The sequence below is a fragment of the Eutrema salsugineum genome, unplaced genomic scaffold, assembly GCF_000478725.1.
Source record: "Eutrema salsugineum unplaced genomic scaffold, Eutsalg1_0 scaffold_22, whole genome shotgun sequence".
NCBI lineage: Eukaryota > Viridiplantae > Streptophyta > Magnoliopsida > Brassicales > Brassicaceae > Eutrema > Eutrema salsugineum.
This window is the reverse complement of record NW_006256812.1, coordinates 119,656-140,184: the sequence shown is the minus strand read 5'-3', so window position 1 is coordinate 140,184 and position 20,529 is coordinate 119,656. Positions and strand designations below refer to the sequence as shown.

At 36.7% G+C, this 20,529-nt stretch overlaps 7 protein-coding genes across 12 annotated transcripts; 1 reads left to right on the top strand and 6 right to left on the bottom strand.

Moving 5' to 3' along the window:
* Nucleotides 1-423: 423 nt before the first annotated feature.
* LOC18015572 (defensin-like protein 197) lies at nt 424-19,666 on the bottom strand. The gene is made up of 4 exons (XM_006397462.2): nt 19,655-19,666; nt 12,205-12,210; nt 936-1,010; nt 424-846 (listed from the first exon to the last, which is right to left on the bottom strand). The coding sequence occupies exons 3-4, from the start codon at nt 988-990 to the stop codon at nt 644-646; spliced, it is 258 nt and encodes an 85-aa protein (XP_006397525.1). The 5' UTR covers nt 991-1,010; nt 12,205-12,210; nt 19,655-19,666; the 3' UTR covers nt 424-643.
* Nucleotides 1,387-2,134, bottom strand: LOC18015571. Its single transcript, XM_006397461.2, has one exon. It carries the CDS (start codon nt 2,090-2,092, stop codon nt 1,580-1,582), a length of 513 nt encoding a protein of 170 aa, XP_006397524.1. The 5' UTR covers nt 2,093-2,134; the 3' UTR covers nt 1,387-1,579.
* On the bottom strand, nt 2,641-3,332 carry LOC18015481 (defensin-like protein 193). Its single transcript, XM_006397460.2, has 2 exons — nt 3,235-3,332; nt 2,641-3,049 (listed from the first exon to the last, which is right to left on the bottom strand). Exons 1-2 carry the CDS (start codon nt 3,293-3,295, stop codon nt 2,844-2,846), a joined length of 267 nt encoding a protein of 88 aa, XP_006397523.1. The 5' UTR covers nt 3,296-3,332; the 3' UTR covers nt 2,641-2,843.
* LOC112086181 (defensin-like protein 195) lies at nt 4,321-5,109 on the bottom strand. Its single transcript, XM_024154936.1, is given in 3 exon segments — nt 4,321-4,654; nt 4,656-4,681; nt 4,849-5,109. Coding segments are annotated over 3 exon segments (288 nt in total). The 5' UTR covers nt 4,916-5,109; the 3' UTR covers nt 4,321-4,459.
* LOC18015479 (defensin-like protein 195) lies at nt 6,774-7,483 on the bottom strand. The gene is made up of 2 exons (XM_006397458.2): nt 7,299-7,483; nt 6,774-7,174 (listed from the first exon to the last, which is right to left on the bottom strand). Exons 1-2 carry the CDS (start codon nt 7,363-7,365, stop codon nt 6,969-6,971), a joined length of 273 nt encoding a protein of 90 aa, XP_006397521.2. The 5' UTR covers nt 7,366-7,483; the 3' UTR covers nt 6,774-6,968.
* On the bottom strand, nt 8,112-13,000 carry LOC18015478 (protein NLP8). The gene is made up of 7 exons (XM_006397457.2): nt 12,827-13,000; nt 11,162-12,298; nt 10,483-10,521; nt 9,638-10,384; nt 9,420-9,540; nt 9,011-9,346; nt 8,112-8,940 (listed from the first exon to the last, which is right to left on the bottom strand). Exons 2-7 carry the CDS (start codon nt 12,107-12,109, stop codon nt 8,339-8,341), a joined length of 2,793 nt encoding a protein of 930 aa, XP_006397520.1. The 5' UTR covers nt 12,110-12,298; nt 12,827-13,000; the 3' UTR covers nt 8,112-8,338.
* LOC18015477 (small G protein signaling modulator 1) lies at nt 16,060-20,461 on the top strand. Of its 6 annotated transcripts, none has more exons than XM_006397456.2 (12): nt 16,060-16,191; nt 16,657-16,801; nt 16,929-17,027; nt 17,119-17,222; nt 17,347-18,080; nt 18,184-18,306; nt 18,415-18,503; nt 18,595-18,795; nt 18,908-19,387; nt 19,474-19,557; nt 19,638-19,966; nt 20,151-20,461. In XM_006397456.2, the coding sequence occupies exons 2-11, from the start codon at nt 16,679-16,681 to the stop codon at nt 19,809-19,811; spliced, it is 2,211 nt and encodes a 736-aa protein (XP_006397519.1). In that variant the 5' UTR covers nt 16,060-16,191; nt 16,657-16,678; the 3' UTR covers nt 19,812-19,966; nt 20,151-20,461. The 6 variants fall into 6 exon arrangements, with proteins under 6 accessions (XP_006397519.1, XP_024010702.1, XP_024010699.1 ...); XM_024154934.1 differs by having other exon boundaries at nt 16,657-16,813; nt 19,644-19,966; XM_024154931.1 differs by having other exon boundaries at nt 16,657-16,813.
* Nucleotides 20,462-20,529: the final 68 nt, after the last annotated feature.

Here is a 20,529-nt window from a genome sequence, read left to right as displayed (position 1 = left end):
GACGTATCAGAAAAAGAAGAAGAAGAAGAGATTTGATGTATCAAGATTGCCTTACAGGTAAAGACATTTTTCACGTGATCTTTTTCAACCTCCATTATCTCTTTATTTGAACCGAAATTATATCGTTACTGAACTTGTTTAAACAACAGGCAAACCACATTTAAGAATCGTAATTAAGTGAAGAAGTGTCCTTTCATAGGATCAAATCTAAGTATAATATTATCAACGTTTATAGTAATCCTGATATCTCTCAAGCCTAAGTAAGTGTGATTCGTTCGAGGTTATTTTCATAGCTCAAGATTAATGGGCTACACTGAGGAATATATCTTATATTCACACTATAATTAAGTCTATACCCTATTTGGTAAACGTCATCATATTTAATTTATAGTTGTCCAAGATGATTATTATAAAACGAAAACCTTTACTTTAACAAATGGATCGCTATAAATTTATAATCCAAATGTATATGAAAGGATAAACGAAATTATAGTAGTCAACAGTTTATGATAATGTTGAGACATTATTACATGGATCACATACGTTTATTAATTCATATGGAAGTAGGAAACGCTTAGGGGAAAAGGGTATCTTATTTGATGCAATGAAGCTGGAAACCAGAGCTTGATACGTTCTTGTAAATCTATTCGTCTTTGCAATAGTCGCAGAAACATTTGATATGTTTGTGTTTCTTCACGCATAAACCGTTTTTTGCGCCTTTGACAAACCGGCAGTTCTGACGGCACAACGTTGGAAAGAACTTAGGGCTACATAACGTGCCCACTTTTCCGCCGTACTCCTCCAGGCATTTGAACTTTTTGCCGGCTTCTATCTTCTCCGGCGACCCTACATATTGTAATTAATCTTATATGAGTTGTAAAAGTGGCAGTTTCGTTATAATGTACTAATGTAGTAATTATATAGTCTATACTTACCAAGAACGACTAGGAAGAAAACGAATAATACAAGGAATATGGAAACAGACTTCATCTTTCTTTGCTTAATTATTTTGCCGCTTTTGGGATGTGTAATTAGCTAGCCACTGATTTTTATAGTGATCAAATGACTGTGTATACTAATAATACATTAATACTATACAAATATTCAGAGCCAAAAAGGAAAAAAAAACAAATATTTGAGGGTCCGTCTCAATTTGAGAAATTAAGACGTTTTTCACGTGCTTAAGTGTTGTGGTTAGGTGCCAAAGCTGTTTCTAAAAGGAGAAACGGTAATCGAAACAGAAGCAGAAACATTAAGATGGGCCATGTTGAATATGAGGAGATTTGGTTACAAGAAGATCATTTTTTGAGTCTTACTCTTTAAGAGCTTATTACGATCATCAATGAAAAGGAGGTATGGCCGGTTCTTAACCATGTGTTTAACGACTTTATAAAATATATGCAATATAATGAGCAGCCAAACTACATTTAAGCTCCTACCATATTAAGGTATGTACAAGATTTAAAAACAGTAATCACATAGCTCAGCAACCAAACACATTTCATTTTCCAAAATCAAAATACAGAACAAAGAAAATGTCCGTACAGTTCTTGAAGCAGAAGAACAAAAGTAAAAGTTTTTAGTCAGAGAGGCTGAGAAAAACCGAAGTGGCAACTCCAATTGCGTACACACCAATCGCCGCTCCGATCAGGTTTTGACCTGACCGAGTCACCGCGCCGAGTCCAGCGATTCCGGCGATTCCTAACGGAATCCTACTCGCTATCGCTTTCCTCGCGTTTCCCACAACGGCTTCAGCGAAAACCTCGACGGCCCATTCCTTGAAATCCTCCTTCCCGAGAATCTCCTCATCCTCCGTCGCCGTCGCGGCTCGAGAGATGGTGACTCGGAGAGCTGAGTCGACTTGGGATTGACTCGGCGGAGAAGGGACCCACCTGATGATTAAAGGGAACCGGAGAGAGGAAAGATTCCGGTGGATATGAGCGGCGGAGGAGAAGAGTTGGTAGGGACGAACTCCGGCGAAAGCATGCTGTGCGAGAGAAAGAGACTCTTCGTATGCTGAGTCACAAGCCGAGTCAAACTCGGGCGAGTTGGATAGAGTCGTCTTGACTCGCTTTGAACCCGATATCCCCATTTCTCTCTCTCCTCTGTTCTCGTGAGTTACGTACGGGATAATCTATTATAGCCTCTGCTGTTCACACGTCGTCAAAATTGACTTTTATTTTCAACCGTTGGATTATCCATATTTAATCGGACGGCAGTCAAACGCATAAACATAAGTACTGTATAACTTGGAACCGACGAAACAAAACTTGGAATAAATTACATATATACAGCTTGGACATGGTTTTCTTTACAGACATAAAAAACAAAACTATTCATATTATTTTTTTATTTTTGTTAAAGAAAACCTAAATACACGTTACTCATTTTAGGACTAATAATAATATCAAATTTCGACCAACAAATGACTTTAACATTTTTGTTATTTGAGATATATTTAATTTTTAAATTAATATAAAAATAGGTAATAATATTAATTGACAAATATATAAATTATATGATGTATGATCAATTTTTATTTTGTTATTCGCTGTTTTTCTTAAACCTCCTAAAATATATCTTGTTCACGCCGTGATAATCAGAATTAGGGAAACGAAGTCGCAGTTAATCCTCATTTAGTTAAAGGATGCCAAAGAAAATGATGATGAGTTGATAACACATACTTATCCTTACAGAAACAAAATCGTACGTGTCTGTTTTATATCACTTATTCATTAGTAATATTATTACTTGGACCATAATTGACCTTAATTTATTACACAAACCATCATGACACAATGTAAGCGTGTGCGTGTATTGACAAAGCGTTTAGCGATGGCTGATCAAGGCTTGTCGCTGCAGAAGTCGCATAAGCATATCAGACCACCAGCTCCCGAACGGCATCTTCCACCTTTAGCGCCCTTGTTGTCACGGCATCTCCGATAACAGAATGACGGAAATATCTTAGGCGCACAGAAGCTGAAACCCACGTTGCCGCCGTACTCTTTCAGGCATTTTCTATCCTGCGCATTTGTCGACTCCGACACTTCTGCTCAGTTCATATATATATGATTAAAAGAGATTTCAGTGTATATATAAATCATATGTATTACGAAACATGCATATATGCACGCAATCACCGATAGAGACATACTCTCTGGATCCTATATATATTGAAACATCTAAAAAAAAAAAACAAATATTATGTGAAAAATATGGAGTTGGTTAATTTACCAAAGATAACCAGAAAGAGGATGAAAAATATGGTCAAGGAAGAAACTGACTTCGTTGCCATGGCGATCTCTCTTTCTCTCTACAGTCTCTATTCCTCTTTGTACTCCCTAATCTCTTTATTTTTATTATTTATATATTTTTTTAAATGGACTCATGCTCACCCACTTGTGACTTGTGGTTCTATGCTATTTGTCTTTATCGTTGGGACAGAAAAATTCTCATGAAAAAACACGAGTCACATTAGCTGTCGACTTGGATTGAGTTTACGGAAAATCTATTAATCTGTTGTTCACGCGTCAACATTGAATTTCATTTCTGGCCACAACTTAAAACGCAGAAAACATAGAAAGTAAAAAACAAACACAGTAACTTATGTACACGCGGATGCTAAATACAGATTTTCTTTGGCTTGGACGAGTGGTTTGGCTTATGCACGATTGCAAAGTTCGTAGCGAAGCATGAAAGTCAATTACTTTCTTCGCCTCTACCAAATAGTATTCCAACCATGGTTAAACCAAGTGTGCCAAGGAAACTTCCGTTCTCTCTCTCTCTCTCTCTCTCTCTCTCTCTCTCTCTCTCTCTCTCTCTCTCTCTCTCTCTCTCTCTCTCTCTCTCTCTCTCTCTCTCTAGTTTTTATAACTATTTTATTATAAAATTTATTGTTCATACGTCACATTCAGAAATTCACCTTTGGCTGCTAGATTAGGTACAAAATAATATACGGTATCCATATACGCCAAATATTAATATTAAGTGATGCTTTGACTCAATATGGTATAAGTCTTTGTCTTGAAAATATATATATACCTCTGTTTTATCTATAATAATACAACAATAAAATTAATCATTTTTGTGAGGTGCAATTAACTATATCGGCTAAAACACCATTTAAAATAATACGGATAAATAGTAATTAAGCATATATATATATATATATATATGAACATGTACGTGTTTTACATGTGAATGCCAAGAAACAATAATTACGCAAACAAAAATCGCACTTCATTATTCTTGATTTCAAAGTATACCAAAAGTTTCTCTTAGTCAAAGTATACCAAAACAGATGAAATTAAACAAAGAAAGTCGAACTTTTCATTATTCTTTATTTCATATTACATTATTAGAGTATTACTTGGGGACCATTACAAACCATGACTAAAACTTGTGGAAGAACATAACAAAAGATACGGCGGCCATAATATATTAGCGACTGCTTAGACATTCAAATTGTGACTATGGGTTGATCGTTGCAGAAGTCGCATAAGCACTTAACATCAATGCCTTCACCCCAAAGGCATCTTCCACCTTTAGCCCCCTTGTTCTCACGACATCTTGTGTAACAAAACGTTGGAAATATCCGAGGCGCACAAAAGCCGAAACCAACATCACCACCGTATTCTTTCAAGCACTCGCTATATATCCTGCGCTTCTATCTCCGGCACCTCTGTTATCACATAAGAAAATAGTATCACATATCATGGATTTGCTTCGATCACAGAGAATTAGAAGAGAAGAGAATCGTTGGTTTGACCGACGTACGGAAAGCATGGGAAAACGGAATATACAAGCGTACTATGAGAATACTAACAAAATATGTCAAAAGAGACATACCAGAGATAACCAAAAAGAAGATGAAGAAGAAAACGAAGATGGAAACGGGTTTCATTGCCTTGGCCATTTTCTCTCTGTTGATCTCAACTTTGGGTTTTCTGATATGTGTTGACACTTGGTGTTGGGGCTATTTATCTTCACTTTAGGACCAAACCACCCTGCTTAGTCATACGAAACCGAACCATGTCAAAACTAAACCAATCGGGTCTTTAAGACCTTCTGACTTGGAATCTTTCCCACCATCCACATGTCTTAGATCTCAATAATATACGGAATGACGCCTCAAATATATCGACCCACATGAATTGTTAATATTTTCATCGATATTGATTCTCCATGTGCACATGACACCCAAATTTTTATTTATTCTCACGAGACAAGTGTAATGATCCTTTGTTCCCCAAAAATCGTTCAAGTCATTCTTCTTTTCTTTACCAAAAAAAATTAGTCATTCTTCTTTACTTCATATAAGCTACCAACCGACAACTTAATTAATATAGTTTCCACTTCGGTTCTTAATCCCTTGCTTTTTTTTTTTTTGTTACTTGTCAATATTCTTTAATATGAACAAATACGAACAGAGTCACATGAAACACAGTAATGTAACTTTGAAGTTTGAGGGTTTCTTCAAAGTTATTGACTTATCCTCATAACGTTGTGGCCGTAAAACGTTATCACTTATCCACATAACTACACAGAAAACAAAGTCGTATTTTTCATTATTTCTTTATTTCAATTATTCAATATTTTATGATTACTTGGACCATTCACACATTTATTGGAGTATTACACAAACCATGATTAAAACTTAGTGCAAGAACATAACGCGAAAGACCCAAACAAACGGTGGTTGCGATTGCGTTTGGGTTTGCAGCCATGGTGTATAATGTATAACATACGGCACCCCCTTTTCGGAGGCTCACAAACGGTGGTTACGTGGTCTAAAAATCAAACCAAGCAACTGTTTTCCAATGGTAGTGATTGTGGCTGTAGTGACCTATTTAAGAAGATGATAGAGAGATTTGGGGTCATTTGCATGTGTTCTAATTGGACAGTTTAGATAGCACTTTAATTAAAGTCAATGGATCACATCTTTAATGATTAGGTAGTACTGATTTCACATGATAATAAGTTACTATTTGTATATATTTATAGACGTGAAGAAGCATTTTTGAATTTTGCATGTTCAAGAGAAGGAGTCAAAGTTCTGCACGTACGTAGCAAAATTTTGGACGAGTAATTTGGCTTATGCAAAATTGCAAAGTACGTAGCGAAGCATAACAGTTAATTATTTTCTTTGCCTCTACCAAATAGTATACCAACCACGATTAAACCAAGTGTGCCAAGGAAACTTTCGTTCAATTATACATGCACTCTCTCTCTCTCTCTCTCTCTCGATTTTTTTTTTTGGTGCCACCTCTCTCTCTAGATTTTATAATTCATTTTTATAATAAAATTTATTGTTTATACGTCAGTACGTCACATTTAGAAATTCATCTTTAGCTGCTAAATAAGATTAGGTGGCAAGACAATCTACCGTATCCATATACGCCATATATTCATATTAAGTGATGCTTAATTTGACTTAATACACACATGTTAATTTCTTTTGTAATAATTAATATTTATTTTTGTGTAATGTAATATATACCTCTGTTTTATCTGTAATAACCAATACAACAATAAAATTACTCATTTTTGTAAGGTGCAGCTAACATTATTTCGGCTAAAACACTATTTAAAATAATACGGAGAAAATAGTAAGTATATATAAATATATATATATATATATATATATACATGTACGTGTTACATGTGAATGCCAAGAAACAATAATTACGCAAACAAAAGTCGCACGTTTTCATTATTCTTGATTTCAAAGTATACCAAAAGTTTCTCTTAGTCAAAGTATACCAAAACATATGAAATTAAACGAAGAAAGTCGTACTTTTCATTATTCTTGATTTCATATTACATTATTAGATTATTACTTGGAGACCATTAACATTCATTATCACACAAACCATGACTAAAACTTGTGGAAGAACATAACAAAATATTCAAACATACGGTGTTTACGGCCATAATATATTAGCGATTGCTTAGAAATTCAACTGTGATTAAGGTTGATCGTTGCAGAAGTCGCATAAGCACTTAACATTACCGCCTTCACCCCAAAGGCATCTTCCACCTTTAGCCCCCTTGTTCTCACGGCATCTTGTGTAACAAAACGTTGGAAATATCCGAGGCGCACAAAAGCCGAAACCAACATCACCACCGTATTCTTTCAAGCACTTGCTATCCTGCGCTTGTATCTCCGGCACCTCTGTTATCACATAAGAAAATAGAATCACATATCATGAATTTGCTACGATTACAGAGAATTAGCAAACGGAATATATATACAAGCGTACTATGAAATTACTAACAAAATATGTCAAGAGACATACCAGAGATAACCAAAAAGAAGATGAAGAAGAAAACGAAGATGGAAACGGGTTTTATTGCCTTGGCCATTTTCTCTCTGTTGATCTCAACTTTGGTTTTGCTGATATGTGTTGACACTTGGTGTTGGGGCTATTTATATTTATCTTTAGGACCAAACCACTTTGCTTAGTCATATAAAACCGAACCATGTCAAAACTAAAACGATCGGGTCTTAGACTTAACTAACTAATAAAATAATACTAGTTTGAAAATTTGACCTTTTGACTTCATAAATTTATCATAGATCTGGATAAAATCGATGTGATGAAACATTATGTGAACTTATACTGCGGTAACATAAAATAAAAACTTTCTGACATTCTGTGAAGCACACAAAAAAAAAAAAAAAAAGCTTACGTAAATATATAAAGTTATTAACAAATATGCAAAGAAACGCTGAGTAAGTTTACTTACCAGAGAAAACCAAGAAGAGGATGATGAGAACGCTAAAGATGGAAACGGATCTTACTGCAAAGAAACACTGAGTAGGTTTAGCTCTCGTTCATTGTTTACTGTGGAAAACATAAAGACTGATGATCATGGTAGCAGAGACCGCACAGATGAGGATGGCAGATCGTATCTTGGAGGCGAAACCATTGCATCAAGAAGATATAGAAGGTGAGGGAAAAACACTTTTTTTTTTTCTATTACAAATTTTCTCACTTTAGGAAATCCTAAGTTAGGACCTCTGGACTTGAAACTGTTTTGCTCGTAAAAAGTTACGTGACCCATGAGACATTGCCTCGGCTTGCTCATGAGTAAACAGGTGTTTCCAGAGTGTAACATTAGCAATTCGGACTAAACTTTTACTCTCTGATTTATATATAAAACGATAAACCATATACAGTATCCTGAGTCCACTATACCAAAATTGTCTTTCTACCTCATTTCTTTTCATAAGCAAAATATTATGGAGAAAATAAACAACATTCTTTCACAAACTGCTGAGGTGACCCGCCTTGTATATGTCTCACGACGACACAGTAGATGTCATAAACCCTGTTCATAGGTAACCATTGCTTGCAGCTGAACTACCTATCGGCGCAGGCAAATCACGAACGAGGAACTTGGCTGTGTGTTTTCCCATACCATATAGTATCTCCAAGCATTCTTGGAGATCAGAATCTGTAACCAGCATCACCCATTCTTCTTCATCATCTAAGTACTTCAGCTGAAACGACCCGTCTTGCAGTTTATACCGTTTTCCAACTTCTTTGTAGAGCTGAGGACATCCAACCGATGGCTCGAACTTGAACCGTATCGTGTCTTCTTTATAAGTGGCCTTTACAGTGAGTGTTGTTGATCCACTCTCACCGCTATTGCTTTTCTGGGTTCTCATTTGGTTCCAATCGTCCATGGAAGTCGATGAGCTTCCGAGCATAACTGCGCCTGAGCCATTTGATGAATTTGACATGCTGCAGGACATGGATCGGTTAGGTTCGATAATATTATCACTGCATCGGATTGTTGTTGTATCCATTCCATCTGCAATTGCCTGAGAGCTTGAGTTGCCATTGTTCTTTATTCCTTCACTTTCATTGAAGCCAGACTGTCCGGCCACCCAACCCCATTGCTGACCGTTAGCATTAGCCTCCATGAATGACCCTGCACAAACAGTAAGTGGCTTAAGATTCTAGTCCTCCATCAAAGGTTTATGGAGAAGAGATATTCTTACCATTCGTGAGAAAATCCTCTTCTAACTTATTTGCATTGTCGACGGATTTAGCTTTCAAGAGCTCAAAGGAGGTATCTTCAGCCTCCTGACCTCTGACATGAGCATTGTTACCATTAGAAGATAGACCTTTGTGGGTATCAGATTCTTTGATAAAAGGGCCAACTGTAATGAACTCGCCAGTTGCTGAGTCAAACTTCAGTCCTCCTTCTACACCCTGGACCGAGTCAAGCACCGTCTGTATTTTCTTTAATGACCTGTTCACTTTGTTAATCTTACGAGATGGCCACCTCGTGATCCCATGTTGTCTGCATATCCTTTTTAGTGTAGTGGGACAAACTGCAGTTCAAGCGTTAGAAAGTTTCTCTGGTAACAGAATGGATCAATGCGTGAGAAAATGTGGAAATCTTACCACCAAGGCTTTTTGCAGCATCCTTTAGACTCCCAGAAAAATGTTGTTGGAGAACGCTTAAGCTCACATTTTTCTCAGTTGTGCTTTTTTTCTTCTCTGGTGTTCTAGCTTTGCTCATATCCTATGAAAAAAGAAAGAAAACAAAAAAAAATCAGTGCTCAATCTAGTAAATCGCTTCACAATATCTACAGAATAACCAAATTGCATACATCACATACCTGCTCAAAAGTGCCTTGAGATCCTGTACTACCGTTTTCTTTATCGGAAGACATGTCCGAAAATATGCTTCTAGTAGAGTTAAGTTCGGAATCCAATACTATTGTCTGAAAGTTTCCTGAACATGTGGTCTGCGGGAAATTAGACATCTCGTCACTCCGAAAGCCAGCTCTAATCACTTCTTTTTTAGTTGCCCTCACATCTGAAACAGTTCTCAGAGTTCGACAAATTCTCTGCATAGTACCCGAAAGGCTGTCTAATAGAAGTTGTTGTTCCAAGCTTCCCTTCATATTTGGAGGCAAGAAGAGTTCAAGTATGTAATCATCTTCACCAGTGTAAATGCTCCTCAGTTTTATAGCAACAGCAGCATTCAGACCGTACTTTCGAGCATGCTGAACAAGAGGGTACTCACTGATGTCATATGCCTTCACATCAGAAGAAAAGAACGGCTGGTTTGATACGAAAGCTTTGCCAACAATTCCTTCCTTTTCTCTTAGACAATGCTCCAAACACGCGTGCACAAAGCCTTCCATCTCCATATCATTCACATAACAAGCTGTCTCCTCTATGCAAAGGACACAATTTTCCACTGAGTTTGGTCCACAAACGCTTACAGATGGATCCTTTCCCCCCTTGGCGTAACTACAAGGAATCCAGGCTAGAGCTAAAGGTAACTTGTGTGCATGACATACTGCTCGGAGAACATCTTGTATTTCAGCCAAGGCATCTCTTTGATTAATTGAAAGGTACTGGAAAGCAGAAATACCATTAGAATTAGGCATAAAATAACTGAAAAATAATGGGTTGTAGATATCTAAGTTTTTTTTTTATTTGGTTCAGATGTTACCTGAGGGCGAGGGATCGCTGATGTCCGTAAGTTTACAGCCTGAAGAAGAGAAAGAAAACATCAATCTCTTTGCCAATACTACTTCTATAACGATCATCTTTCAACATATTTGGTACAATACAAGGAATCAGTAACTGCATTTTGTACACCTCAGGTTGCAACCACAACAAATTGTCTCCAGAGCTGCCCTGGAAGCTTTCATTGACAAAGGCAGAGGACTCGGGCAGGTCTTAAGCCAACCAATATTCTCAGACCCTAAATCAAGCTTGCATAAAGTTTAAAAGTTGTTTTATGCACTTGCTGCTGCAGAAAACATCAAAATCCAGATTGTTTGAGACGAGATTGACATAAGTTCTCTATGTTCAATGGTTTTGCCTAGAATGTTTGGAAGAGCATAGAACTCAACCAGATGAAATCTACTCTTTTTGCTTTTTGACTTCGATTTCTAACAGGGTTATTGAGCGTGATAATTAAATAATTGCAGAAAACTTTAGAGAAAAAAATCATATCATATCTTTGTAAGACCTTCAATTATTACTATCAAAGGAAGTAGATCAGTGGAACAAAAAAGTTTGAGGAACCAGCTAATGAAATACATATTGGTGGCAGCACTAGTAAAGGCAAACATAGATATAAGTGAAGAGAAAAACAGAGACAGAGAGAGAGAAAGTGAATCAACCTGGAGAGCACGGCAAACAGAGTCCATCTCCATGTCAAAATTGGGTTTTTCCTTGAATGTGACGAGCTCCATGACAGCACAACAAGATGTCCCAGATGCTTCAAGGATAGGTATTGCAATAGAACCACGGACTTCATTATCTATTGCATGCTTCATACGCAGATACTCTTCCGTCTTATAATATATCACGTTTGATGTCCATTCGGGTACTCCCGAGATAAAGACTCGGCCAGGAAGACCCGGATAAGAACATTGGTTTGCTTCAGATGCAAACGTGAATTTCCTTGACACTTCACGGTACTGAGAAAGCCTAGGGTCAAGCAAATAGGCCTGATCACAAGTACTAAGCAGGTACTGGTCTCCTGTCTTAATAGGGGTCCAAACTTGTGCTAAAATGCCCTCTCCTGAACCTGAGGACTCTATAAACAAGCTCAATGCCTTAAGCATCTTCTCATCTAATGAGTGGCTCAAAGACCTAGGGATAGTACAGCTCAGTACGTTAGGAAAACCACTCTTCTGATTAGTAACCCTGCGCCGTTTACCACCTAACTCATCGCTATCTAATGAGAGATGAAACTGGGAGCTCAATTCCTGTAGTGACGACCTTTCTTCACCGTAGTAAGAGCTTTCCAAATCATGGAACGAACGACTAAGACCCGAAAAAGTGGCAGGCTTCGGCTCAGCAGCATGTAATAAAGTGACAGCTCCAAAGGGCATAGGCTGGGAGGTCGATAGACCATATTGTGCAAACAAGCTCTCAGACGCGGAAGGGCTATTACACCATGTGGCAAAAGAGTCGAAATTCATAAGATCCGAGGAGGAGGAGTTAAGCATGTCATCAGAGATCAAATTCCTAACACCAGAGCCAAAGCTTGAACCATCCGTTTGTTCTGTTGGAAAATCTGGATAACCAAACCACTTATCCCTGGAAGCAAATGGGTTTTCCATTTCGTTGATGATAGATTGCTCAGAAGCAACAACAACAACAGCTAGGGAATCTGATTCAAACTGCTAGAAGTATGACAAGGAGATGAATTTACAGAAGATCGCTTACAATCCATTCAAATCTTACATAAAAAATAGATCTTTGAGAATCCCCGAGTAGCAAATTTATTGAATCAAACCTCCACCAGTACCCTACAACAGAGAAGACGTCATGATATCAGTTCACGAACTGTTCGCAATAAGTGCCAAAAAAGATAAACAAGGTCTGAAATTGGCAACAAGAACCTCAAAACTTTTTTTAAAAAAGGGCAAAACTTTAAAGAAGACAAATATCACCGCAAAGGAAAAGGAAAAAAAAAGACAAAAGCCCAAAATTCCACAAATGCGAAATCAGCAGCACATTCCGCAGAAAAAAAATCTCACCGAAAGCTGCATAATTTAAACAAAATCCCAAGAAAGGCCAAAACTTACAAAATGCTATTCCAGAAAAATATCAGTCTAATGAACAAAAAGAGACCAAATTTCAAAGTTACAGACCTATAAACTCCAACTCTAAAGACGGCCAGCAAATTCAAAACAGAGACGACACTACACGAGTGGATATTGCGGCAAAACGCTTATACATAAAAAGAAGACAGTAAAAAGGAAACATTGAGCTTTAAGCTAAAAGTCGAAAGTTGGTTTTGTTTCCACTAGCGGATATTGCGGCAAAACGCTTACACAATAAGCTCGTGGAGGCGTATCAGCAGAGTGATATATGGCCGCTTCCATTAATTGGCTTTGCAACGAAGGAGAGAGGTTTCCTTTCCTCAGAAACGGAATCGAATCGGTCTTCTCTCTCTCTCGCTCAGAAAGAGATTTTGTGCGTGCGTAAGCAACAGAACGATGCGTTTTGATTCTAAACATCCACGTGTGACGACGTGAAAGGAACTGGGTAATGATATCTATTTTATAATTGTTACCTTATATGATATATCCCAAGTAGGATAATATTTTACAGACATGTAATCCTTGGACACTGTATCATCATATGTCAGTGTATGTTTTGCAGAACCGAAATTTTTAGCTTTTAGCAGACCAACCTTTCATGGTCTGAACCGAGACTATTATGTATTTTTATGATTTTAGTTCACAAATCTATCTATATGATTTTACCCAAAAAGAAAAAAATCTATCTATATGAAACATGTAAATAAGTCACATAAAAATTACAACCATTATTGCCGTAAAAACAAATAATCATAATTACAACCATCATTTTAACAAATATAAGGATAAAAAAAAACAATCACATATTCAAAAAAAAGTTTATTTTGTATTTCTTCCCTTTTCTCTTTGCAGAACTATTATCAACGTACGTGTATTTTTATTAAGTAAAATGTTCAGAGTTCTTTCTTATACAGTGGGAAAAAAATGTAACGATTTTAGCTCGAATATATAATTATTTTGGGGAAAAGTTAGGTAGATTAAACGTATTAGAATGATTGGTTTCAAACCTTAAAAAATTATGGTAAGATGCCAATAATCTACTAATCATCAAATGGCACCCCTATATATATACTCACATCGATTTCAATGCAGAAAACTGTTCACAATACAAGAAAACCGACATGTAAACTTCCCAATAATAATTATCATTTCTTAATCTTATTCTACTGTCTGTATTAGTTTTAGACTTTTAGGAGATCAACAAAAGATGCATGGGACCCACTTATATATCATTTGCTTGGCCCTTTATACCATTATTGCACGTTAATATCTGCGTCCATGTATATTTTACTGTTCTGCTGATGTCATGGATGATCCACTTCCTCCGCTCTTACATATTCTCCCATATATAAAATGAGATTACGAAAGCTTGATATTATACGGTGAAGATTGGCCGTCCGATTAGATTCTCCTTTCGAGATTCGAATTCTTTTTCAAGATTCTTTAAGCGTGGAATCTTCAACAATATACAGCTATATATATCTTGCAGGACTTTGCCTGTCTCCCTATTTGCTGCACTTATTAATCTGTTAAGTTCTTTTCAATGTATATATATGACGTATGATTATAAAATATCTGTAACTTTTCTTTTGGCAGCCTACTTCTTTAAAGATGTTTTTGTATAATAGTGTAAGATACTAAGATGACATATTCAAAAACTGCACTAGACGACCAGAAACATCTAATATAAACGAATCTGAATATATATATATATATATATATATATATCTAGTTATTTTTAATCCACTAGGATTCACAAAGTAAGTTTTAGATTACACAACTCTAGTTTTAATAAATACATTTAATAATTTGTACCACTTCCCTTTAATAATAGTCCTATATGTCTCAGGTACGTTAACCGAAGGTGATAACCTTTATTTTGTGAAATCAAAATACTTTCAAACTTTAAGGAACTTATTCGCATGTAACTAAATATATGACTTGAAAATCAATATATATGATATATATATATATATATGAATCGTTTAATCTAACATAGATTTGTGTAATTGATAAGGCCACTATGAAGCCACAAGTCATTACCAATAACTATTTATGGTGGAAGGATAAAACTGTTTTCTAACCTTTCAAAGTTTGCATGACTATTGAAAAGCTAAAAGTGCATGCAATTATTGTATATGTTGTCTTAGGTTATTAGAGCCAGATTCGCTCTTTGTCGATGACAAGTACGAAAATAGTTTTTTCGGGATCAGTCATATTGTCACGAGATCCAAACTTAATGTAAGTTTGTATCGTTTTTTTTTTTCTTTCTTTTTTTTTGTTTTGTTAAAATTATATAGTGTGCGAGAGAACGAATGAAAACATGGAAAAAACATGGATGCTAGCTCGATTTTTGTATCCACGGCCACGGTGATTATTTTTCGATAACATATTATTCTGGTTTCCGAATAGTGATCTCAATAAGAAAATAAAAATTGTCACAGTAATTCAACAAAAATCAAACAGATTGTCGCAATGATGAGCTGAACATGTTTTTTACTTGGCAAATGATCTGGAGTCTGTGCACTGGAAACTATACTTTCTCGCATTTGTACAAACTCAAAACGAAAGCCAATAAGAAAAAGAGAGTTTCAGAAAGTTGGGGCTGAGGCCTGAGGGTGTTGCATGATTTGCGAATCAATGCTCAAGAGGTTTTGGAACGAGCTGAAAAACCCACTAACCCTTTAATAGAGTCAAAACAATTCTGTTTAAATATTAAATGTTATTTTTTTATATATATATATATTGGTCAACCAATATATAGAGTGTTTAGGTCGTAAAGGAGAAGATTCAAATGTTACTGTTTTTGCAAGTAATGTCAAAGTTGTGTGACGTTGGTCGCTTTCTATCATTAAAATAACGATGAGCCAACCTCCTCTCTCTGAAATTTCAGCATAACAGATTAATCTTAACTACTCTGTGATTATAACCTAATCAGGCCTCTCTCACTATAAGTTTCTATTATTCCCTATTTTGTGTAATTAAGTCTTCTAATCAAAACCCACACAAAACATGTCTTCTGGTAAAAGTTTTTATTTTGTAATGAAATATATCTAATTATCCAGGCCTAATAAGGATCCAAAAGGCCCAATTTGTATTTTCTGAAAGTGCTGAAAGAAAAACTCCAACGGAATTGCAAACCTTACGATCAATTTTTGTTTTGGTGTGATCATCTTTGCTTTATGTTTTAATCACTATCTAAGGACATTGCAAATACACAGATCTTGTTCGTCGTAAACATGGACATTAAAATGGTATGATATCAAATTAATTGTATGAATTATGACACCGACTTTTTGATCGGTCCTATAAGGCTATAAGCCAATAACAATTATTTTGACTATTCATTCAATTTATTTTTGAGATTAGTGTTGCTTATTAAATTGATTAAAGAACTTTCAGCCTAAATAGAGGAAGAATAAAAAAAATTCAGAAACTCGGGGAAAAAAAAAAAAGAAAACACTTCTCATCAGAAAAGGAGAGAGAGAGAGAGAGAGAGAGAGGAGAGAAGAACAAAAAAAAAAAGGAAAAAACTTTCCGTCGATGAAAAAATGGAGATCGGAGAAGAATATCCTCCATAACCATTGACCCTTCAGGTTCTTCTCTCATCTTTCTGCATCGATGTAAATGATTTAACATGTGTATCTGAGCGCGAAATGTATGTAATGAATGCTTAAGGAAAGTTTCTGTTTTTCTGTTTTAATAGCGTATATTGTGAATGAAAGGTAATTCAATCTGACCGGGTCGAGTGATCAGATCGATGGTTTTATTCCTCTTGTTTCTCTGTCTCATGTCTGAAATCTCAATCATGTTATGTGGATTCGATATGACGCAAGTTTCTTAATTTTCGAATCTCTATATCTATTGATTTCTGAAATGTGAATTTGGTCACAGTAAGATCTGTGATTCCCGTAATGGTGAATTCTGATCTGGAACCATTAGTTACTGACTGATTTCGGTTATTGGTTAATAATACTACAGGATCCTGATCGATGTAGTTTCTTTTTATTTTGTGGGATATTGCGGATGATGTATAATATAAAAGTGATGACATGTTGCAGAAGAGTTGGGAAGTGAGGACTGATGTGTTCTGGTGGAGAAGGAAAACAATGGAGTTGTGGAAAAGCGGGTGTAGTGAGTTTGCAGAAAGTTGGATCTTTGGTTCGAGATTTGAGCGAGCCTTGTCTTTCACAGTCACCGATTCAGGTTGTTATCACTGTAAGATCTCCTCTTTTACCCCTTTTAACAATGTACTTTCGAGGCCTACGTTTTTTTCTTGTGTGGTTATTGTATCATTGTATGACTAAAAGTCGTTTTTTTTTGTAATGCAAAGATCGGCAAAATGCTTAAGCCAGAGAAGTGGCAGGCGTCTTTTGATAGTGACGGAAGAGTTTCTGGTTTTCAAAAGGCGCTCAAATTAATTATTTTAGGGGTATGTTTTCTTCTTTGCAGAAGAATTTGTAACAGTTTTGAATGTTTCGTCCAATACAGTGCTCTAATGTAATGGTGTTGTTCCTTATCAGGGGATCGATCCGTCTATTAGAGCTGAAGTTTGGGAATTTCTCCTTGGCTGTTATGCATTGAGCAGCACCTCTGAACACCGTAAGCAACTCAGGGTAGCTCGAAGGTTAGACTGTTTGATTGAGTTAATGTTGTACCACAGCTTAGAGTGCTAAAAGCGAGTTAATGAGAGAGTTCTGAAAGCGAGTTAATTTTTATTAAAAACCTAAGTGTCTTGAATTTTCACGCAGGAAGCGGTACAATGAATTGCTCAAGGAATGTCAGACGATGCATTCAAGCGTGGGAACTGGTTCACTTGCCTATGTTGTGGGGTCTAAAGTCATGGATATGCGGAAATCTTATAGAGATGAGGCGGTAAAGGTTGCTACTACAGATGAAAACAGAGAAGAAGCTTGTATAGATGATACTGATAATGCTAATACTGAAAATCATCACAGTGATTGGAGTAATAATGGTACTGAGACATCTCATGTACACAGACGGGGAAGTTCTAGTGAGTCTGTTGATTTAGTAAGCGGGAGAGAAAGTCCGGAGAGCGTAGTATACAACACATCCTCTTTTGTATCTGCTTCTAGTCCATATGGCTTCGCTTCCCCTGACGGTTATTTTGACTTTCCCTCGCTACCGGTTACAGATTTGTTTGGGAGGAATAGTTTAGATAAGATAGAGGTTTCTACGCCAGACGAGGATGCTTCGTTGCAAAGTGATGAGGGATTGCACACTTTTCGAGTTGACAAGAATGCTGATTTAGTTAGAGAACAACATAGGGCCACTTCAGAGATCGAAGTGATGCATCCGGATTCTGTGGGACAATCGTCTTATTCTGGTCGCAATGCAGAGATAGGTGATAGCTTGAAAATATCTGATGTCCCTGAAATGACATCAGTAAAGGAGACTCCCTCTCGTGTTGGGAATGTCACAGAAGACCGAGTGTCTGAATGGCTTTGGACATTGCATCGAATAGGTATGACTTCTTCCTTGTCTCTTTTGTTGCGAGAACTTGCAGAAATCTTTCTTTTTCTGTCCCGGCTTGCATCTTTTCATAGTTAACTTTGTCCTCTTCTCAGTTGTTGATGTGGTAAGGACGGATAGCCACCTCGAGTTCTACGAGGATCCAGGAAATCTAGGAAGAATGTCGGATATCCTTGCGGTGTATGCTTGGGTTGATCCTGGAACTGGTTATTGCCAAGGTTCCATATATCTCTTAAAAGTTTGATTTTTTAGATATGTTAGATTGAAACTTGAGGAGGTTTTACTGGTTTAGGATACTAACTATCTGGTTGCAAATCTGTTGATAGGAATGAGTGATTTAGTCTCTCCTTTCGTGGTTCTTTTTGAAGATAATGCCGATGCCTTTTGGTGCTTTGAAATGCTCATTAGAAGAACGGTAGATCCAATGCTTAATATTTCATTTGTTTTAGATTCTGGCCATAATTTGAATAATGCATTACCCTTTTGCTATGTGTCTATTTGTGTAGCGTGCGAATTTCCAGATGGAGGGACCAACTGGGGTGATGGATCAATTGCAATCACTGTGGCACATATTGCAACTCACAGATAAAGATATATTTTCTCACCTATCACGTATTGGTGCCGAAAGTCTTCATTTTGCCTTCCGTATGCTTTTAGTTCTGTTCCGGCGGGAATTGTCTTTTAATGAAGCTCTCAGAATGTGGGAGGTTTGTAGTTCTTCTATCTGCTTCATATACCGAGACTTTTGTTTAGTCTCTGTTTCTTTAGCTACATTGCTTAAACCATGCAATTTGTCAATGGGTTTTGTCTTTGATGTAGATGATGTGGGCAGCTGATTATGATGAATCTTTTGCTGAAACTTTGGAGAATGATTGCTTGGAGCCTTTGGTGATTCAGCTTCCACGAAAATCTGAAGCTGAAGCTGAGGTGAGTGAAGAAATGATTTATGTTGGAAATACAAAGAGGGAGCCAACTACTTCAAAGAGCGGGCCGATCTCAAAGAGCAGCGGTTTGTTGTCTAGGAGCGGTTTACTGCCAAAGAGTGGTCCGTTGCCGAAAACTACTGGTCCACTCTCTGATGAGAATGGTATAAAGTCGGCATCTTCCTCCACATATCACTTCTGTGGTTTGACAAGAAGTCTTTGGTCAAGGAACGATAGAACAACACATGTCCCTTGTGTGATTTCATCAATCAAAAAAGGGGATGATGCCCTTCCTGTCTTTTGTGTGGCGGCTATTTTAATCATGAATCGACATAAGATCATGAAAGAAACTCGCTCGATTGATGACATGATACAGGTAGAAAGTTTTCTCATTTGTATTTAGTTTGTTCTCTATACATGCTCAATTGATGAGATGCTGATTCAGAAGTTTTTTTTGTGCAGATCTTCAATGATAAGGTTCTTGTATTTCGCGTGAGAAGATGCATTCGCACAGCCATGAAACTTCGTAGGAAATACATGTACAAGGTTAGATATGGCTCAACAAAGAAAGCTTTTGGTGCTGGATTAATTCTATTATCGCCATTTAACTGTTGAACGCTTGTTAGAGTCAGGTAATCAAGACGAAGAGCCACACTCAATCTCAGAATCATAACGAGGTTCAAATCCAGCACCAAACTCATATGGAGAGCCAGAAGCTGGAAGAGGTTCAAAGCCATGGTGAGAACCGGAGCCAAACTCCAAGTTCAAATCATAGTCCTGCCGCTCCGTATGGTGACTAGTCAGATTTCAGTTTTAACAGTATAATAAGATTAAAAAAGAAAAACAAAAAGAAGAAGAAGAAGCTTACACAAGTAGGTCATCTTTGAGGAAAGGGTTCTGTTTGAAGATTCGTGCTTTGATCTGTGGCTACGACATGTTTGACAATTTTTTCAAGGTACCCATTTTTTTTTTTCATCTGAAGAACATACATGTTCGTGCATAATGAAATCTTGGAAATTTGCAAAATACCAGAAAGTGTGTGTGCAAACTATCTTTCACATAAAGTATGTTAAATCTTAATCGCTTCTAAAGCCTTTGCGATTTTGTTGTTTATAAAAATTAAAATTATCTTCTTGAAGCTAGCAGGAAGGAACTAGCAAGAGATTGAGAAGCTTGTGGCATTCAAACGCTTGGTACTACGCAAATTGAGAGTCTAAGACTCATAACCAAAGAGGTTAGACAAAATAAAATCTTATTTTCTATTTCTTGCGGGAACAATTTTGATTGCATACCCTTTATACTTATGTGAATATCAGAAAAATGTCTACTTTTTAGAAACACGAAAAGAATCAATCTCCTTTAGCTATAGAGAAGCCTTTTTCACGGCGATTACAATGTAATAAATGACAACAACAAAATTTATATCTGAAACATAAACTTTCTCAATCTTTTTTCCTTTGTTTGTTGTTTATACCCTCGGTTTATTCTTCTTGCAATAACAGAGACCAGTGAGAGAAT

What these genes read in the sequence shown, in the direction of transcription:
- LOC18015571 (XM_006397461.2), bottom strand. Translation starts at nt 2,092, where the DNA reads ATGGGGATATCGGGTTCAAAGCGAGTCAAGACGACTCTATCCAACTCG.
- LOC18015477 (XM_024154931.1), top strand. Translation starts at nt 16,679, where the DNA reads ATGTGTTCTGGTGGAGAAGGAAAACAATGGAGTTGTGGAAAAGCGGGT. An exon ending in CAACTCAGGGTAGCTCGAAG is followed by an intron (nt 17,223 to 17,346) that starts GTTAGACTGTTT and finishes ATTTTCACGCAG; the next exon opens with GAAGCGGTACAATGAATTGC. An exon ending in TGGAACTGGTTATTGCCAAG is followed by an intron (nt 18,307 to 18,414) that starts GTTCCATATATC and finishes ATCTGTTGATAG; the next exon opens with GAATGAGTGATTTAGTCTCT.
- LOC18015478 (XM_006397457.2), bottom strand. Translation starts at nt 12,109, where the DNA reads ATGGAAAACCCATTTGCTTCCAGGGATAAGTGGTTTGGTTATCCAGAT. An exon ending in CTCAAGGCACTTTTGAGCAG is followed by an intron (nt 9,541 to 9,637) that starts GTATGTGATGTA and finishes CTTTTTTCATAG; the next exon opens with GATATGAGCAAAGCTAGAAC. An exon ending in TGCTGCAAAAAGCCTTGGTG is followed by an intron (nt 9,347 to 9,419) that starts GTAAGATTTCCA and finishes CTTGAACTGCAG; the next exon opens with TTTGTCCCACTACACTAAAA.
- LOC18015481 (XM_006397460.2), bottom strand. Translation starts at nt 3,295, where the DNA reads ATGGCAACGAAGTCAGTTTCTTCCTTGACCATATTTTTCATCCTCTTT. An exon ending in CCTCTTTCTGGTTATCTTTG is followed by an intron (nt 3,050 to 3,234) that starts GTAAATTAACCA and finishes TGAACTGAGCAG; the next exon opens with AAGTGTCGGAGTCGACAAAT.
- LOC18015479 (XM_006397458.2), bottom strand. Translation starts at nt 7,365, where the DNA reads ATGGCCAAGGCAATAAAACCCGTTTCCATCTTCGTTTTCTTCTTCATC. An exon ending in CTTCTTTTTGGTTATCTCTG is followed by an intron (nt 7,175 to 7,298) that starts GTATGTCTCTTG and finishes ATGTGATAACAG; the next exon opens with AGGTGCCGGAGATACAAGCG.
- LOC18015572 (XM_006397462.2), bottom strand. Translation starts at nt 990, where the DNA reads ATGAAGTCTGTTTCCATATTCCTTGTATTATTCGTTTTCTTCCTAGTC. An exon ending in TTTCTTCCTAGTCGTTCTTG is followed by an intron (nt 847 to 935) that starts GTAAGTATAGAC and finishes TACAATATGTAG; the next exon opens with GGTCGCCGGAGAAGATAGAA.